Consider the following 17,824-nt stretch of genomic DNA (forward strand, 5'->3'; position numbering starts at 1 on the left):
AGATGCATTCATTTTGCCCCTGAGGGAGATTAAAAAAGCTTTGAAGATTCTCTGTTTTCAGATGACCAGTTTTACAGCCATGGTTTTGGACTTCATGTGGGATTACTGGCATACAGGGTCATAGTGTGTGGATAAGGCTGATAATTTTAGGACAACATGAATCAGTAAAAACCATTTAGAGCTTCTTCCATGCTCCTGAAAAAAGAATATGCATGCCGTACTGATATTCACATGGCAACTAGACAACTTTCTAATAGCTCTAAAGTGAATTTGGGGACCATTTAGGAGATAAGATAAGATAAAATAAGAGAAGATAAGACAAGACTTTATTGGTTCCCTGGGATAAACTCATATGTTACAGCAGCACAGAAACAGTGCAACAAAAATGTAATAAGTAAAAAAAAACTATATAAAATATATACATCACAATACCCTAGAAAATATAAATATACATACATTTGCAAATATTTGTGCAAAAGAAATCCAGTAGGGTAACTTTGGCAGCTATGGTCTGTATAAAATTGGTTAAAAGTAAAAGTATAGTTATATAGTTCTATGTATGAATGGTAAAGTACAATATTCATAAGAATATTGAAGTACACAGTATATGCTATAAGAACTATATGTAATATACTATATAATATATATGTAATATTATACAATAATACTGTGAAATATATATAATAAAAATGGATAGAGTACTATTATCATGCATATAATATGAAAATACAATAACAAGTAATATAGTATTATGATACATATTATTTATGATATAAATAATATAATGCACTGTAGTATAGTGTTGTCACTACTACTCCCATGGTAACATTAACAGTAATATGTTATTGAGGGATCACTTGTGAAACCCTGATGTTTAGAGTGTAGGAGGAGTTGTTTAGGATGGAGTTGGTACAGACACACTGCTTTCTGGCGGCACCTGTTACTTCATGATGACATCATTGGAATCAAAAAACATCCCATTGACGATCTGGATAACCTTCCCCCTGAGCAGGAGAGGCTGTATGGCGATGAAAGCAGTAGAGAAATGAACACAGTTCTTGTAATCATGCTTCTAGGCCTGTTCCTATACTATTCATCAATAGGGAGACCGTAGATCACCAGGTAGATGTTCTGTAGCAGCAGTTTCTCATACAGTATAGCTCTTGCACTACCCCTGGACTGTACGTCCCTCACTCTTTGAAGCTAGACTGCAGCTGCATCCATACATTTTACCTTCCAGACAGCAGGGCCCCTTGCTGAAGTCAGGGTTGTGGACTGTGTTTTAACTGTGTACACACTGTGGGGCTCATGATGCAACCCAGCTTTCATATGAGTAGTTAACATTTAACAGAGGAAAACAGGGGTCATCACCCTATGTGCATAGCAGTTCTCAGCTCATACAGTACTCCCACTTTAATCTAAAAGAGGCTGTGCATCACCATTCAGCCACTTGTTTTCTTTCATTGTGCGTGTGTGTAGATCAAAAGTTAGAGGAGTATTATTGCAGAAACACAGATCAACCTTTCTTGCAGGATGCTGAATGGAATTATGTTTCACTATAAAATGATTGTGTCTATCCGTAAGAGGCAACATATTGAGTTGAGTTGAGGTAGCATTTTTTAGATATTCTTTTTAGATTTACAGTGACTCAATCTATGCTGCTCGATTTCATTTTTAGCAACAGCTGTTTGTTTCTAGTGATTTTACATGCATCTATTCATGTATAGCACCTACACTTACCCACTACTAAAAAATAAAAAATAAAACAAAACCTTAAAAATTGTAAGTCATATTTCTCTATCAATCCCATATGTAAACTGGGTCATCTTCCTGTTTAAAAATAAACCCGCCATGCAACAATAACAGAGACCAGCCATGGCCTCAGCAGGTAACTCCAGGTCATGTCACACTGTCCTGACTCAGAAGAAAACTTCATTAGACAGATTCAGGGAAAATCAATATGCATTAGTCATTTTTTTAATGTGGTTTATGATTGCTCCAGTGGCAATCAGATGCAAACTTCAATGACTCTCATCTAAGTATAGTCAACCTGGTGGGTGCAAGATACATATTCAGTTTAAATGGAGCTTCAAGTTAAGTTAAACATATTTATTGCATTTCCACTTTTATATTGACAACACATTTAAGCTGATGATAATATCAAAACCAACCACTGACATTTGAATCTAGCTGAATTTAACCAGCGTTCAGCACTCAGCAGGAGGAAACAGCATCATTCATGCAGATATTGATCAGATGAACAGGTTAATCATTGACCTGATCCTAGACAGTGTATAAAGCCCAGGATCCACACTCAGTGGTTCTGCGTCCAGTCATAGCGGAGAAAGAGGGCTGCCAGTTGTTCCTCTTACATCACTGACACACAGCTGGAGAAGCAGCACGGCAACAACATGAGAATTACACTAATTCCCCTCTTGTTTCTCCTGGCTGCTGCCTGTGTCCCTGCCCTCTGTGGCAAAGAGGAGCAGCCTGTCCTCCAGCCTGAGGCCCCAGTTGAAACCCGTTCCCGCTTTGCTGCTCTGGATGATGTGCGCCTCCTGGCCAACGGCCTCCTCCAGCTGGGTCAGAGTCTGCGGGAGTTTGTGCAGAAGACGAAGGGACAGATAAGTGACATCATCCAGAAGCTCAACATTTTTGACCGCTCATTTTACCAACTGTCAGTGCTTGCGAGTGAAATCAAAGAGGAGGAAGAGGAACTGAAGAAGACCACTGTGGTACTGAAGGCCAACAACGAAGAGATCAAGGGCCTGTCTGCTGAGATCAACTCCAAAGTGGACAGCATCCTGCAGGAGAGGGGCCGCCTGCAGAACAAGCTGGAAGGCCTGGAGGAGAAGCTGAGCAGTCTGTCACACGGCCTGGTGATAAGCAAACAGGTGGCAGAGGTCAATGGCCTTAGGGTGAGTGTTAGAAAGGAGCCAAAAAAAAGCCAACACAAATCTCCATTTCTCATTTTATACTTAGATACTAGGATGTGCTTTTTGAATACATACTTAAAGACACTATTTAGTAAAAGGTAGTATATATCTTTATCCTTAACTACTATAATTATGTATTCCCACAATTCCAACTTTCTTCCCTGATCAGGAGGTGATCAACACCCAAGAGCAGAGCATCACAGAGCTCCTGAAGGCTGTGAGGGAGCAGAGTGACCAGCTCAACCACCAGAGGGTTAAGATCAAGATTCTGGAGGAAAAGGTAAATGTTAGGGACTGAAGGAAAATAATTAGACTGACTGAGAGACATCTGATCTCATACACATTAAGCTATATATATTTTTAATAAGTGGAATTCGGTGTTTGGGGAAAATATGACTTTACTGTAGCACTTTATTCAAAAAGAGAGAGCAAGAGAGAGTGGGTGGAATATTCATCATTTTGTTTTATATTATTTTGAGATATTGTGGGCGAAAATGTTTTTTTCTAAAAACAAATATTAATAATTCTCAGGAGAGTATTATATTTACAAAATGACATTGAAGTTCCAGCTCCCTCCCCTGCCACAGTCCTTTTCAGTCTCTTATTCAGTCAGAGTGGATGGGTTCCACTAAAATGCAGAAACATGTATTTCTGAATATTATTTTTGCCTACTTTTTGAGTTTTGTCATCATCATGGCATTGCACTGAATGTGCTGGTAGAAAGAAACTTTAATGGATATTTGGTGCTGTACTATATAATTTAGACTTTAAATCTTTGGAGAGTGTAGACTGACAATATTCTCCATATGTCAAAATCCTGTCCATATTTTTAATAACCTCCTGCAGTGCCTCATATATTTGCATTTTCCTTGGTCCTGAGAGCTTAAAATTTATATTATTACTGTAAAAAACGCTGGAAATCCAAAGATTATTATGTGTGGAATTACTATTTAATCCACAGTACTTCTCCAGAGTCAGTCTGAGGATTGTGTCTGCAAGCTAAAATGTTTGCCTAACTATTTTCCCCAGCTCACAGCCAACACATTGACCCAAGAGACCATTGAGAGGATGCCTGAAATCTTCAACAGTGAAGCACCAACACTCACCCCTTATCTAACCTCAAGCTCCATCAGCACCACCGAAAAAATGAGTAAGATAGAGAAAGATTAGGAAATGTTGAGAATGATATTAGGATTTGGTAACTTTTGTCATGCAGTATATCAATAAGTTCTGAGGTTTTATATTCAATTTTACTGTGTCAATGCTTATGATTTCAGAATGTGTCCAGACAATTTCCAGCAATTTTCTGCTTCACATTCATTCAGTTTCACAGCAAGGAGGTGCCTCTTACATTCACAGTTTTAGCACTTAGTGAGCAATCAATGGTCCTCTACACATTTTTCCTGCTAATGCTGCCGATATGAACTGTTGACCTTCTGGTCACAAGTGTACTGCTCTGTTTCAGATTGCCACTTTCCAGCTATTCTTTAATGAGGGTGGTTTCAAGTTTGACATTAGGTGTGTGGTCATTTTTAAATAGATCTGCCATCAGACTGCAGTGAGCTATTCAACAGAGGGGAACGCATCAGCGGTGTCTATGCCATCAGACCCAACGGAACGGAGCCCTTCATGGCCTTTTGTGACATGAGAAAAGGTACTGAACTGTTAAACTTTACCACAACACAGGACTACAGTTTATTTTTTAATTGAGGACATGACATTTTAATCCTTGTTTAGTCTTTGTTCAAGTCCAACTGTCTATCATACATAACATTGTAATCCTTAATGTAAAGCAGCAGCAGCAGTAGCAATTTTGGATTTGCATTAGTATAAACTTAATACAGCTGTGGGACAGTAAACGGTAAACAGCGAGGCTGAATCAATGAGATAAAATTACAAACAATAATGTTGGATTACATGCATGAATCGTTTCTGTGAATGCTTTATATATATATATGAAAGAAATTTGAATCTAGCGTGGCAATGGCAGACTCCGCCACTAACAATGAAAACTAATATATAGATAGGTAAATTGTAAATACATTAAATAGCTACTTTTGAAATAAATAAACTATGACTATAAAATCTTATGGATTGTAACTTCAAATGAAGTCATTGATTTTCTTTTTTCTTTTCCACTTAGACCATGGAGCTACAGTCATCCAGCGAAGGACGGATGGTTCAGTGAATTTTGATCAAATCTGGGAGAAGTATGAAAATGGGTTTGGAGATTTTCAAGGTGAGACACTATTCTCTTTTCAAGTTTCTTAGCGCCATTACCATTTTCTAATGTCCACTCTCAACTACCAGATTCGAAATTACTTGGCATGTATCTGGATCATAACATTTGTAATTGTATAACTTCTAAGTAAAAGCATGCACATCTGCTTGTAAGTTTGTGTGCATCACATCTCAAAGGTGCTTGTCAAATCATGTCAGCTCTGACCTCTGAATGATGTCTCTCTCACAGGGGAGTTTTGGCTGGGTCTCAGAAAAATCCACTCTCTAGCCGCTCAGGGCAACTCTGTCCTTTACATACAGCTGGAAGACTGGAGACAGGTCAGACACTTCATCGAATACAGATTTCACCTTCATGGTCCAGACAGCAATTATGCCATTCACCTTACACATTTGTCTGGAGATTTGCCGGACCCCATGAGCAACCACACAGGCATGATGTTCTCCACTAAGGACAGGGATAATGACAACAACCCGGACTCCAACTGTGCCCACAACTACTCAGGTGCAGCAGATGTGCATGTTTATCCTCTTGTAATGCAAAGCTGGGACAGGGATTAATAAATACTTGTCATCCAGTATCAGCTACACATCATGTAATTTCTGTCTTCCTACAGGTGGATGGTGGTTCAACGCCTGTGGTGATGCCAACCTGAATGGGAGATATTTCCACATGAGGCCTAAGGGCCGCTCAGAGCGTAGGAGAGGGGTTCAATGGAGGCCAGGCCATAAGGCTTCTTACTCCCTTAAGCTCACCCAGATCTCTGTCCAGCCTGTGGCTTCCCCCAGCACCACCTTCTCCACCTCTTCAGCTTCCTCTGAGACAGGTGTCTTACAGTGATCCAGTACCAACATTCTTGAAGGAAAATACCGCATTAAACAGTAGCCTATTCAGGAGAGCCTTGGCAATGCTTCATGTGGGCAGCTATGGTTAAAGAAGGCTTGGGCAGAGAAGAATATGTTTCTTCCAAGTGTCAAGTGCTGTTGTGTCCTAAACAGAGAAAGCCAAAAGAATGTATTACTGTCTGTGCCAGGATACTCTCTAATGTAATAGAACACTTTTAAATGCAGTCAGAAGTAAGCATAAACTCTATGTATGTTCACTGTGTCTCAGAGGTCAAAGGTTATGGAGAAAAAAAATTAAAAAATTTTAATTTTTTAAAATTAAAACTTACAGCCATATATGAGCAGTTTTTATGTTGGGTCACATTGACTCTCAGTATACAGCAGATCACCGCAAAAATCAAAGGGCTACCCGAGTAAACATTGCTTGATTTTGAGGGTTCAAAAGGCATTAAAAGTTGGGAACACTCATCTTTACTTTATACTTTATTTTTGATACATTTGCTGTGTTTTATCAAATTAAATAAATGAAAGTTTGATGGGGACTTTATATAATGCTAGTGTTCATTTAGGTGTGGATATCTGTAACTGAAAATATCAATACCTTGTTTTTTTCCTGATCAAACCCTAACCGACCAAGACTAACTCATATAATGTCCTCTTTGTTATTATGGGCTAACCCAGGTCCTGACATTAGTCAGGCACAGAATGATCCTTCTATGTCAACAGAGATTTGGCCCAGAGTAATATCATTCTTGAACTAAAAACAATAACTTTGTTTTGATGTCATACTCTAGTAAATTAATGACTTACACATGTTCACGATATTACTACATACTGAAATTTTCAGAATGTTGCACTGACAGGTTGTGATGCCAAACTATTTTGTACTGTGTTTTTAAAGCCCTTAATAAACTCTAGAGGGCAGTATTGTTCTGTCTCATGCAGATACATTCCTCTCTGACTTGATTGTACTGCATGTATAATTAGATTTGACAAATTGTTTGTTTTGTAAACAGATACTTTCTTAAAACCACATCTACATTCAGCATGTGCTTCTAATGACTCGCAAATTGCTTCTTTCACTCTCTGTTCACACACTCAGCTCTAAGAACGGGTAAATATCCCCTTCCTAAAATAGCGCTAAGTGCATCTTTGATGAGAGAGGTCCTCCTTCTTTTTTGCATACCATTACTCTGAGCACAGCTGCAGCCTTTCACAGATGGACAAATTGCTCCCATAACACCTCAGTACTTCCACACAGACACACCCAAACACATACACTTCTTTGTGACTGGGCCTGCAGCCTTGACAGTGATCTCCCTGCACATGTGTGAAGGAGCGTCTTCAGTTACTCCCCCTGCCTCTGCACACACATTAGTCTGAAAGGTTATTTTGAGCTTCAGAAGTACCACTGTAACCCTGTGCTTCCAGTGAAATAATAGGAGGAGTCAAGATTTTACCCTCCCATTCTGCCCCCGTGTACCATTCCCCATGTCAACTGACTGGGGATTTCCTTCTAAACAGCAGGTTCCCCAGTTCTCTACGCTGTTGCAGTGGGTTGGATTCTCACTTTGAAACAATGGACAACAGTCCCCTGCAGGTGTTGACTGTTCCTACTGCCCCCTACCCTGACCAGAGACCCGGCACCAACGGCCTAAGGAAAAAGGTCCATGTGTTTCAGTCCAGGAGGAACTACCTACACAACTTCATCCAGAGTATCTTCTCCTCCATTGACCTACGTGACCGCCAGGGATCAACAGTGGTGGTGGGGGGAGACGGTCGCTTCTTCAACCGAACAGCTATTGAGGTCATTGTGCAGATGGCAGCTGCCAACGGGGTCAGTGTCACCGTGTGAGTGTGTTTGTTTGTGTGTGCATGCTAGTAAGTGTGTGTTTGTGTTTGATCAGTGTCACCTGCCCCCATGACCTGTTATTACCCCTTGTTGTCATGGGTTGTACCAGCTCAACTGCAGCCTTTGACACAGGGTTTTATTTAAAGGGGGGGGGGGAATAATTAGATCATTAAATATGATAATATATAATGTATTATAGATCAGATAAGTTAAAAGTACAATCGTTGCTTTTAATCTTATTATTTATTGGTGGTGTTTTGTGTGCATGTAAAGCACTTTGTAAACATTGTTTCTATATAAATAAAGTTATGATTATGATTATGATTATGGTTGTTATTATTATGATTATTATTATTATCATTATTATTATTGTTGTGATTAGTATGGTTATGATTATGATTATTATGATTATTATTAAAATGTAAACCAAATCCAAAGAGGTGATTAAAACACCAAATTGCATTGGATTTTAGTAAATTACATTATTATAAAACATACATCAGTATAATATGATGAAGACACGATCAGTGAATTGAATTCAACTTTAGTTGACATTGAATACTACGGAAAGTTAGTAGTGACAAAATAATTCCAACTCAAGGTCCATTATACAGTACAAAATAAAATACACAGTTTACACCACTTTTAATGTTAGAAAAGCTTTTTTAATTAAATAATAAGTATTTAACACGTGTTTGTTTTTGCATTGAATATTCAGATGGAACTGCATTGGTTATTATTATTATTATTATAGCATTCAATTACAGATGCAATTAGCATTTGGCATTAGTTTTGCTGTTGTATTTTTTACTTAACATATATAGCATATATGTGATGTGCGTATATAAAGTATAAATAGTTGTAATTAACCATTAAAGTCATAAGCAATGCAAAACAGTGAGAGAAGTCAGTATAATGCAATACACAAAACAATATACAATGACAATACTACACTACAATACTATAATGCCATTTAACACCAAAGCAATGTAACACTGAGAAATGAAAAGATAAATTCTCCCTTTCAGCCATAAAACCAGCTGACCATGCAGTAATTGCAGCTTCTGGCCACTCTTCTGTTTTCAAGTATAACCTGTTTTGTTTTCTACCCTCTTGCCAGCACCAGTAATAAGCTCTCTGTGGTTGTTGGGCTTTAAACATTGAGCTTCTGATCCTTTCTTGGTCGGAGGGTATACTTAGAGGGATCTAAAATACACTTACACATAATAAAACCTGTTGCTGATGTGCCATAACTGTTGTTCATTTAATGAAATTCTATTCCTAGTTACTTTTAGGAAGAAGCATGACACACCAAACCTGATATTCAGTGGCATTTCCTCCCCTCCCCCACTCAGATAAATTAAGATTCACACTCATGCCAGCCAACTCACACACACACCTGTGTGACATTTCCTCAGGTGGGTCGTCTGATCATTGGACACCATGGGGTAATGTCCACACCAGCCATCTCCTGCGTGATCAGGAAATACAAAGCCATCGGTGGCATCATCCTCACTGCCAGCCACAACCCCGGTGGACCAGATGGAGACTTTGGCATTAAGTTCAATACTGCAAATGGAGGTATGGTAACTGGAGATTAGGAAGCATGCAGGGGCATCGGCCAAGTGAAAAATAGTGTTACGAGCGGAGTGAAATGGACATTTAACAAGGCTGTGACCACCCCTCATTCAGATACAGACACAGTACTGAGATACAGCTTGGGACTTGTCTGGACATGAAATAAAAAAAGATCTGCATGGTTTTACCAATAAATATACCAAAAGAAAAAAACAGTCACCAGTATACTGAATGTGCATAGTTGTGGTTCTATTGTACATCACTACATTCAAATGTAATATCAGAGATGTCCTACTGTATCCAGGCCCAGCCAAGGAGGCTGTCACAAACAAGATCTTTCAGATCAGCAGGACCATTGAGGAATTTACCATCTGCCCGGGGCTGAAAGTGGATCTGACAACCCTGGGCAAACAGATGTTTGATCTGGAGAACAAGTTCAAACCCTTCACAGGTGAAGTGCAGCGTCAGTCTGTTGTCAATCACTTCAAATTAAGAGAAGATAGAGACAATGAGAGAAAAAGATGGATATATGGATGCTAAAGCAGTAAAGAATTGATGTTATTTTGCTACATTTATATATTAAAAAAACAATGTAATATCTGACTTACTCAATTTTTGCCATTCTTCAGTGATCATATTCATGATGGCATGTAAATGTATAGATTAAAAATACAGTTTTGTTTCTCATCTGTGGTCGTGTCCAGTGGAAATTGTGGACTCTGTGGAATCCTACGCTAACTTGTTGAGGAACATCTTTGACTTTGCTGCTCTGAAGGAGCTTCTATCTGGTGAAAGCCACATCAAGATAAGACTAGATGCCATGCATGGAGGTAAGAGAACATTTACCAAGAGCACGTGATATCATCAATATATTCTCTGTTAGTCTGAAAAGAAATGACAGAAAGATTATCCTGTCAAAACATGCACATTTTTCTTCAAAAGATTTTAGAGTTAGAGTTAAGTGCTGAGATGTGTCCTTACTGTGTACCTCTCATTGACCAAAAGGCAGTGCACTCAGATTCAGACACAGTATGACCTGTTTTTTAGGTTCTCTAGAAAAACAACATGTTTGTGATGCTTATGTTCTTCAAATGTTTACATGAGGTCAAATGTGACAGACAGGTCAAGCCACTAGTCAGTACACAAGAATCCGTTTGGCCTCTCAGTTACCAAAACATCCATCATGCATAATGTGTTGTTGGTTCATTGATCAATCATGATGCTATCCAAATCCAAACCATTGTATACATAATGGTTGTTCTTGGCATCATTATAACATTGGAGAGGTGGCATGTGGTAGGAACTGTTGACTGCAGAATATTACATAATGGTTAGGTTGCTCAAGCTGTTTAGAGAGTGTGCAAACACTGAAGCTGATGGTTAACCAATCACCCCCCCCCCCCCACACCCCTCCTTTCACCCACTCTTAATGCAACAACACAATATAAACCCTGTAACAGGAAGTGATGACAAGCGTTGTTGTTGAAATGGTATTTATTTAACAAGATACTATCTACCCCTATCACTGTGACCTTTCTCTCCAGTTCAATCACTCTCAAAACAAGCCACATTATTCAGGTATGATAACATTTGAGATGGACTGGAACACTAGTTTAAAGAATAGTTTGACATTTTGGAAAGTATGCTTATTTGTTGAGAGTTAGGCGAGAAGTTTCATCTTTACTGTACAGATATCAGAGTGGAATCAATCTTCTCATCTAACTCTTGGCAAGAAACAAATAAATGTATTAACCACTGTTGCTTTAAACAGAGTGACACCAGCTGGCCTTTTTTTAATGTTTAAAAAGCCAATCATGCTACTTTGTATAACACCATATTTGACTTCAGCAGTTCATCATTGTCTTTAAACCAGTCTTCTCTCATTACTCTATGTGACCTCTGTCTGCTCCCCAGTGGTAGGACCGTATGTGAGGAGAATACTCTGTGAGGAGCTCGGCTGCCCTGCCAATTCTGCCATCAACTGTGTCCCATTGGAGGACTTCGGGGGTCAACACCCAGATCCTAACCTCACTTACGCAGCAGATCTGGTTGACAGCATGAGAGATGGACAATATGATTTTGGTGCAGCATTTGATGGTGATGGGGTGAGTGCACTGTTCGTCTCTTTATTCAGATTTTGTAAAATTAAATCAAATAGATTTCTAACTGGACATAAAGGATCTTTCACATTCACATCTACAAGGATCCTGGGGCTGAACAGAGGGCCTTGAATTCTAATCTCTGTCTGTCTGTCCTGTAGGACCGTAACATGATCCTTGGTAAGCACGGCTTCTTTGTCACCCCACCTGACTCTGTGGCTGTGATCGCTGACAACATCTTCTGCATCCCGTACTTCCAGCATACAGGGGTGAGAGGCTTCGCCCGCAGCATGCCTACAAGCGCAGCCTTAGACAGGTAAAAAAACACAGCCTGGCTTTCACATCACTGCCAAACCCTATGAGCCAGTGATTTTACAAGTTGAAGCCATGTCAAACTTACAGTACTTTTGGTGTAAATAGATCTTTCAAAAAGATTTAAACATACAAAAGAACACACTGATAATGACAAGAATCATGTTATGTTATTTTAGGGTTTCACTTCTGTTGTTTTAAAGGTTCACTGTGCTTTCTTAAAATACTCAACATTCATTTTATATCCTGCAGAGTAGCCAAGGCAACAAAAATAGAGTTATATGAAACTCCCACTGGGTGGAAGTTCTTTGGGAACCTAATGGATGCAGGCAGACTGTCTTTGTGTGGAGAGGAAAGCTTTGGTACAGGTACTGTACCTCTTCAGCAAGTTATTAGATCTAAAGATGTTCATTCTCAATTGAAATAGTGAGGCGGGAATAAGACTCATGTTTTAGTTTGTTTTTTTCTGTGCATGGGAAACTTAATTGCATATCATCTTTCAGGTGGAGACCATATTCGTGAGAAGGATGGACTTTGGGCCGTGCTGGCATGGCTGTCTATCCTGGCCACTAGAGGGCAGAGTGTGGAGGACATTCTTAAGGACCATTGGCTAAAATATGGAAGAAACTACTTCACAAGGTGAGATTTGTTTGACAGAATTGTACTCCATTATCATCATCATCATCATCAGATGAACCAAAAAGAGAAAAAGTTAAAAAAAAGAGCAAGTAAAAGATAGTGGTAGAATTATGTCTATGTTTGAATAGTGTCCATTGTTTAGCTGGTACAGATGGAACGGATATAGGTGAGTGGATGACACAGAGACTTTAAAAGAATACATACAGAACATCACTGACATCTAGTGGAACTAGTGGAACCATTACATATTGTTTCAGGTCTTGCACTGTCCAATAAATGAAAATGTACAATAATGATCAGAATGGTCTGAGACTCTGATAATTATTATCCAGTGCATTCCTAAATTCTTAGTCTGCCTATGTTGACATCAGTATCTACTGTAACCAGAGATATTATCAGCTTGAGGCTGGTAATATCTGTCCATTGTATTAAATAAAAAAATAACTGACAACCCTGTCATGTTATAAAGATTTGTTCTGCTCACATACAAATATTATAAAAACACTATGTTGGCAAAAGGATTTACATCTGGTGGGTATTGTGGCTGCTTTATGCAAAAAGATTTGGTAACATTTACATTTACTTTACAAACATACAATAATAAACACTTATTCTGTGATTAATAGTTGTTGTTCTTTGCCCAGATATGACTATGAGAATGTAGACATAGATGCAGCTTGTGAGATGATGGAGGATTTGGAGATTATGATAGCTGACAAGTCCTTCGTGAAGCAGAGATTCGCTGTGGAAGACAAAATCTACCAAGTGGAAAAGGCAGACAACTTTGAGTACACAGACCCGGTAGACAGCACCATCACCAGAAACCAGGTACATGGCACACACTGAGCTCTATTCCTGTAAGGTTTTTATGCGCATGTATCCAGTAGTTACTAGGTATTTGGATTCACTCAGCGCTGGAACCACTCAGCTGTGCCTGCAGATCCTCAAAGCTTCACGTAGTCTGTACTGGGCTCTTTTCACTGCAGGGTCTGCGGATAATGTTCTCTGATGGTTCTCGAATCATCTACAGACTCAGTGGGACGGGAAGTGACGGGGCAACAGTTCGAATCTACATAGACAGCTATGAGAAGGAGCAGGTCTTTGAAGACACACAGGTAAAATATCTCACTCTGTTAGATCATTTCTGGTCTAATTTGGTCAAAATAGCCGACACATATCTAAATCCACAATACTGAAAAACAGTCTTTTGATTTGCATGAAACATGTTTTGCACTATATGAAGTGTTGACAGTGCTGTGTGGTTGAGAAGAACAGGACAGGCATAACCTCAAATATAAGGCCCAATTCAACCATTCACTATAGATATTCAAGAAAAAAATGCTGATTGATACATTTAGGCATTAAATATCTCTAAGTTACCATAGTACTAAACAGTACATGTCTGCTTAGAAAAAGTATTTATGAGGAGATGCATCATTGGCGTATGGCAGCCAGGTGCTTGAGTCTCCAACCGTATCATGCTTGTTTGGGACAGGTGATGCTGGCACCCCTGGCAACCATCGCTCTCAAGATTTCTCAGCTCCATCACAGGACAGGTCGAAGTGGCCCATCAGTCATCACATGATTCCTCCCTCCATTATTACTCAACTATTGCCATTCTTGTTTTTCTTTCCAGATTTTTGTATAAACTGAGCTTCAGTTCCAAGCGTAGCTGCACAACATGTATAAGTTTGCATTGTAGGCTTAAATGTATTCAGTGATTATCTCTTTACCACATTAAACTGCTTTTTATTTTTGGTCATGAGTGCCTTGTGTGTCTTTCTCATATATTGTAGGAGCACAATTCACTATTTCTCTTTTGTGTATAATTGTTCCAATTGTAATTTATACCAATGAGTCACTGGCAAAAAAGCAGCAGGGTTTCAAAATCATCAGCACTCCTAGTGATCAAAACAACCAGTCATGACATAATGTCATCCTATTAAATGCAGCATGTGGCTCTAAAACAACAGTTTCATTTCCTCTGCAAACGTCTTTTATAACACAGAGTTTTCTCATGTTGTTGTGGTAAATTGTGGCTGTGTACAATCAGGAAGTCAGTTTTATGGTTCTGTGGAGGCAGCGCTGAGGACTGTTGAGAGGTTGATTTTGAAGCGCCCATGCAGCCACTGCTCATTTTCAAAGTAAAGAACTGGGTGTTTACTGCCACGAAGCCTCAAATTATTATTTGGATCATCTGTACTCCATCATTAGGGAAATTAACTCATCAGCAAATAACAACCTGAAACTGCAGTCACAATCTTGAGCACAGACACAAGCACAGACACTGTTAAGACCTCAGATGTACAAATCCAGGGGTGAGAGGAGCAACAATTGAATAAACCCAAGATAAAAGAAAGACGGAAAAACAGAATTATATGTACAAACAAAATATTTAATAATCGTATAACCCAATCGTATTTTACTTACAAATTAAAAGCTTAACGTGCCAACAGAAATCTACTTGCTTAAAATAAAAAGCAAAAATAACTATAGGCTAACAATCAGAATCAGAATCAGAAATACTGGTGCAGAACAAAACACTACACTCAACAGACACAAAAAATAACTTTGTTAATATGTTACTTTTATTTTTATAATATTGCAACTTATTTACTACAAGAGACATTTAGGCTAATAGGTAACACTTTAAGTGGGACTTATCAGGCTCTGGCTACAGGATTTCCATGTGGACACAAACAGCATCAGCCCGCTAACATCTGGTCCAGCTCTGTGATCACTCATGCCCTTTGAAGTACTGCACCTTTCTTCTGGTTTCATCTCCATATAACACCAAACCTGAAGCCCAACAAGTCAAGATCTTTATTGTCATATGCACAACAATTACAGTGAAGCAGTCACTGGCAATGAAGTTCTTAGATCAACAGTGCTCTTACAGATATGTATAAAAACAATATATATAAAGATCAAGTAAGAAAATATGAGGGAGGCGCACTACGCTCTGGTTCATCTGAGGTCATCTTATTGTGGGTTTTATTTCCAGTAAAATGTTCAGTGGAAGTAAGGTTAGAGATTGTACCAATGTGTGAACAAAGAAATCACTAACATTGCTCAACATTGCTCAATGATCTTAAATAACGGATATATAAAAACAGTTTAACATTTACATTTATGTGTTAACGGAAGAAAAAATTAAACAAAAGTTACCACAATTTAGAACAGACTTTTTCATTACAGACATTTGGACTTGTCATAGTAGGAAAAGAGCATGTGTTAGAAATAACGATAACAATGGCTCTGTGTCCCAATGTGACAGTGAACCTGCATGCACAATACCAGGACCCTGAAACTGAACCTAACTTCAAAGACTTTAAAACAAATATATGAAAACCATTAAAAACTGAGTGATTCAAGTAGAATGGTAAGTTATAACACAGTGTCTAATACTACAAATAGTGTATAATAGTATTGTGTATTATAATAATACATAACAATACATATGGCACACAGTGGTGGAGGAGTATTCAGATCCTATCTGGCTGGTTAAGCTATGAATATGCTCCCATTGGGTAGGTTAACATATAAAGGAGCATTATATCTATAAGATGATCTTATGTTCTATGAGAAACTTAATCAGCAAAGTAACTACTTGTGTAACTAGAGTGATCAGAGTGGAGTAGTAGAAGTAAAGCTCTATTTGAAATGTAGGAGAGTAGAAGTATGAAGTACCTTAAAATTGTAATTAGCTACAGTATTTAAATAACACTACACCACCTGATAACACGTGGGTGTTAATCAAGCCCCCAGACCAGCACTGCACAGTCGCGTGCTCATCGTCACGAGGGATGGCAGCAACCATGTTAGCAAACTTTATTAATCAACCAAAAAAAAGTAATTAATCTGCTCACAAGCGGATGATTAAAATGATAATGATGATGATGATGATGGAGACTCGGCAGCACCTGGTGATGTTCAGGTGTGCCTTCACGTTCAGTTCACGGTTGCTGAGCTACTGTCGCTTTAAGAAAGTCACGTGACCAAGAAGGAAACCCCCGATGGAGGAAGCAGGAAGTTGGTTTACCAAGAAGGAGAGCACATAAACAATACACAAAGAACTGAACAAAACTCAAGAAGAACGTTTCACGCATTTATCGCAATGGCCGGCATTAAAGGTATTTTAGTTCTTACGTGCACGAGTCAGCTGGCAGTTATGTTCATTGAGTTACGCAGACGCTCTTCTGTTGCGTCAGAGCTTCAAAAACTTTGTTAGCTTAGTTTTCAACGTTTCTGAAAACGTTTGCTGAATCATTTCGAAAGCCATCACCACACATAACACTGTCTAAGGATAGTAGGATTCGTTAGATCCATTTTTAAGTTATTAACTTGTTTTAAGTTGTAATTTATTGCTATTTTTTCTACAGTAAAATTGTCTTAAATGTTGACTTAGCATACAAACAAATGTCATAGTGTTAGGAACCTGGCGTATTTCTCTATTGTCTCTCACTTAACTTTGGACAAAAGCATCTTTGCCGATATAATATTATGTAATGTAATGTTTGTGTTCTTTCAGCACTGGTTGGTTTGTCCTTCAGTGGTGCCATTGGACTTACATTTCTTCTACTGGGTTGTGCACTGGAGCAATACGGGTAGGTTATTTGTTATAAGTAAATATGTATGTATGCTATTGTGTGACACAGGCTTAACATTCAGGATAAAAGGATAGTTCAGATGTTTTTTCCAGCGAAATCACGGTTAATCAGAGAGATATGAACAGCAAGAACAAAAATACCCTTAAAGGAGTACTCTAGCAATTTAGTATTGCACTTTTCATGAAGTTGAGGGACTTTTAAGAACCAGATTTAAAAAGAAGCGTCAAAAATGAATGCCACAGAGGCCTAGAAATGTAATCTCTTGTATGGGTCAAGCTCCAGAAATGCTGCATTCTACAATTTCCATAATGCAACTCAATAGCCGTTCTTTTCATCTCCCCTTCTCAAAGGCCACTTTCTTTCAGAACCCCACCGCTCCTACGTTTCTTCAGATTTTATGACAATCTCCTCCAGAGTCACACAAGACATACAATTGTTTCTTCTACCCAGGCAAAGTAAACTTTTTTTTTGTTTTTGTTTTTTTTACTTCTCATGACATGTTAACTGAGCTTAGTTTGTAAAATGTTTAGTTCTGTTGTGAATGGTTAAATACTGTTGCAAACTCATGCCCATCGTATGTCATAAGTATGGACCACCCTTTAACTGTTCCACACCTGTTTCTGCAGGAAATACTGGCCGCTGTTTGTCCTGATTTTCTACATTTTAAGTCCCATCCCGACCTTCATATCCAGACGCGTCAGTGATGACACCGAC

At 38.7% G+C, this 17,824-nt stretch overlaps 3 protein-coding genes across 3 annotated transcripts in view; all 3 read left to right on the plus strand.

Annotated features, from left to right (window-relative positions):
• The first annotated feature begins 2,253 nt into the window (after positions 1-2,253).
• Positions 2,254-7,048, plus strand: LOC118334282 (angiopoietin-related protein 3-like). The gene is made up of 7 exons (XM_035670128.1): positions 2,254-2,918; positions 3,106-3,216; positions 3,966-4,086; positions 4,477-4,590; positions 5,080-5,175; positions 5,407-5,679; positions 5,792-7,048. Exons 1-7 carry the CDS (start codon positions 2,412-2,414, stop codon positions 6,013-6,015), a joined length of 1,446 nt encoding a protein of 481 aa, XP_035526021.1. The 5' UTR covers positions 2,254-2,411; the 3' UTR covers positions 6,016-7,048.
• Positions 7,049-7,492: 444 nt separating this feature from the next.
• LOC118334883 (phosphoglucomutase-1-like) lies at positions 7,493-14,262 on the plus strand. The gene is made up of 11 exons (XM_035670970.1): positions 7,493-7,857; positions 9,291-9,453; positions 9,755-9,901; positions 10,155-10,280; positions 11,365-11,555; positions 11,711-11,865; positions 12,114-12,229; positions 12,365-12,500; positions 13,145-13,328; positions 13,487-13,615; positions 13,996-14,262. Exons 1-11 carry the CDS (start codon positions 7,600-7,602, stop codon positions 14,083-14,085), a joined length of 1,695 nt encoding a protein of 564 aa, XP_035526863.1. The 5' UTR covers positions 7,493-7,599; the 3' UTR covers positions 14,086-14,262.
• Positions 14,263-16,500: 2,238 nt separating this feature from the next.
• Positions 16,501-17,824, plus strand: part of LOC118334549 (leptin receptor gene-related protein-like) — a 1,823-nt gene continuing 499 nt past the window's right edge. Inside the window, exons 1-3 of the mRNA XM_035670477.1 lie at positions 16,501-16,633; positions 17,032-17,107; positions 17,737-17,824. Of these exons, the coding sequence (XP_035526370.1) occupies positions 16,618-16,633; positions 17,032-17,107; positions 17,737-17,824 (180 nt within the window). The 5' untranslated portion in view covers positions 16,501-16,617. The remainder of the gene's footprint in view (positions 16,634-17,031; positions 17,108-17,736) is intronic.

Source organism: Morone saxatilis, unplaced genomic scaffold (genome assembly GCF_004916995.1).
Source record: "Morone saxatilis isolate NCDOM2014 unplaced genomic scaffold, NCSU_SB_2.0 Contig23, whole genome shotgun sequence".
Classification (NCBI taxonomy): Eukaryota; Metazoa; Chordata; class Actinopteri; family Moronidae; genus Morone; species Morone saxatilis.

Excerpts from the sequence above, each read along its gene's own strand:
- LOC118334282 (XM_035670128.1), top strand. The coding sequence starts at position 2,412 with ATGAGAATTACACTAATTCCCCTCTTGTTTCTCCTGGCTGCTGCCTGT. Across the intron at positions 4,591-5,079 it reads CTTTTGTGACATGAGAAAAG|ACCATGGAGCTACAGTCATC; the intron begins GTACTGAACTGT and ends TTTTCCACTTAG. Across the intron at positions 5,680-5,791 it reads CTGTGCCCACAACTACTCAG|GTGGATGGTGGTTCAACGCC; the intron begins GTGCAGCAGATG and ends GTCTTCCTACAG.
- LOC118334883 (XM_035670970.1), top strand. The coding sequence starts at position 7,600 with ATGGACAACAGTCCCCTGCAGGTGTTGACTGTTCCTACTGCCCCCTAC. Across the intron at positions 11,866-12,113 it reads ACAAGCGCAGCCTTAGACAG|AGTAGCCAAGGCAACAAAAA; the intron begins GTAAAAAAACAC and ends TATATCCTGCAG. Across the intron at positions 12,230-12,364 it reads AGAGGAAAGCTTTGGTACAG|GTGGAGACCATATTCGTGAG; the intron begins GTACTGTACCTC and ends ATCATCTTTCAG.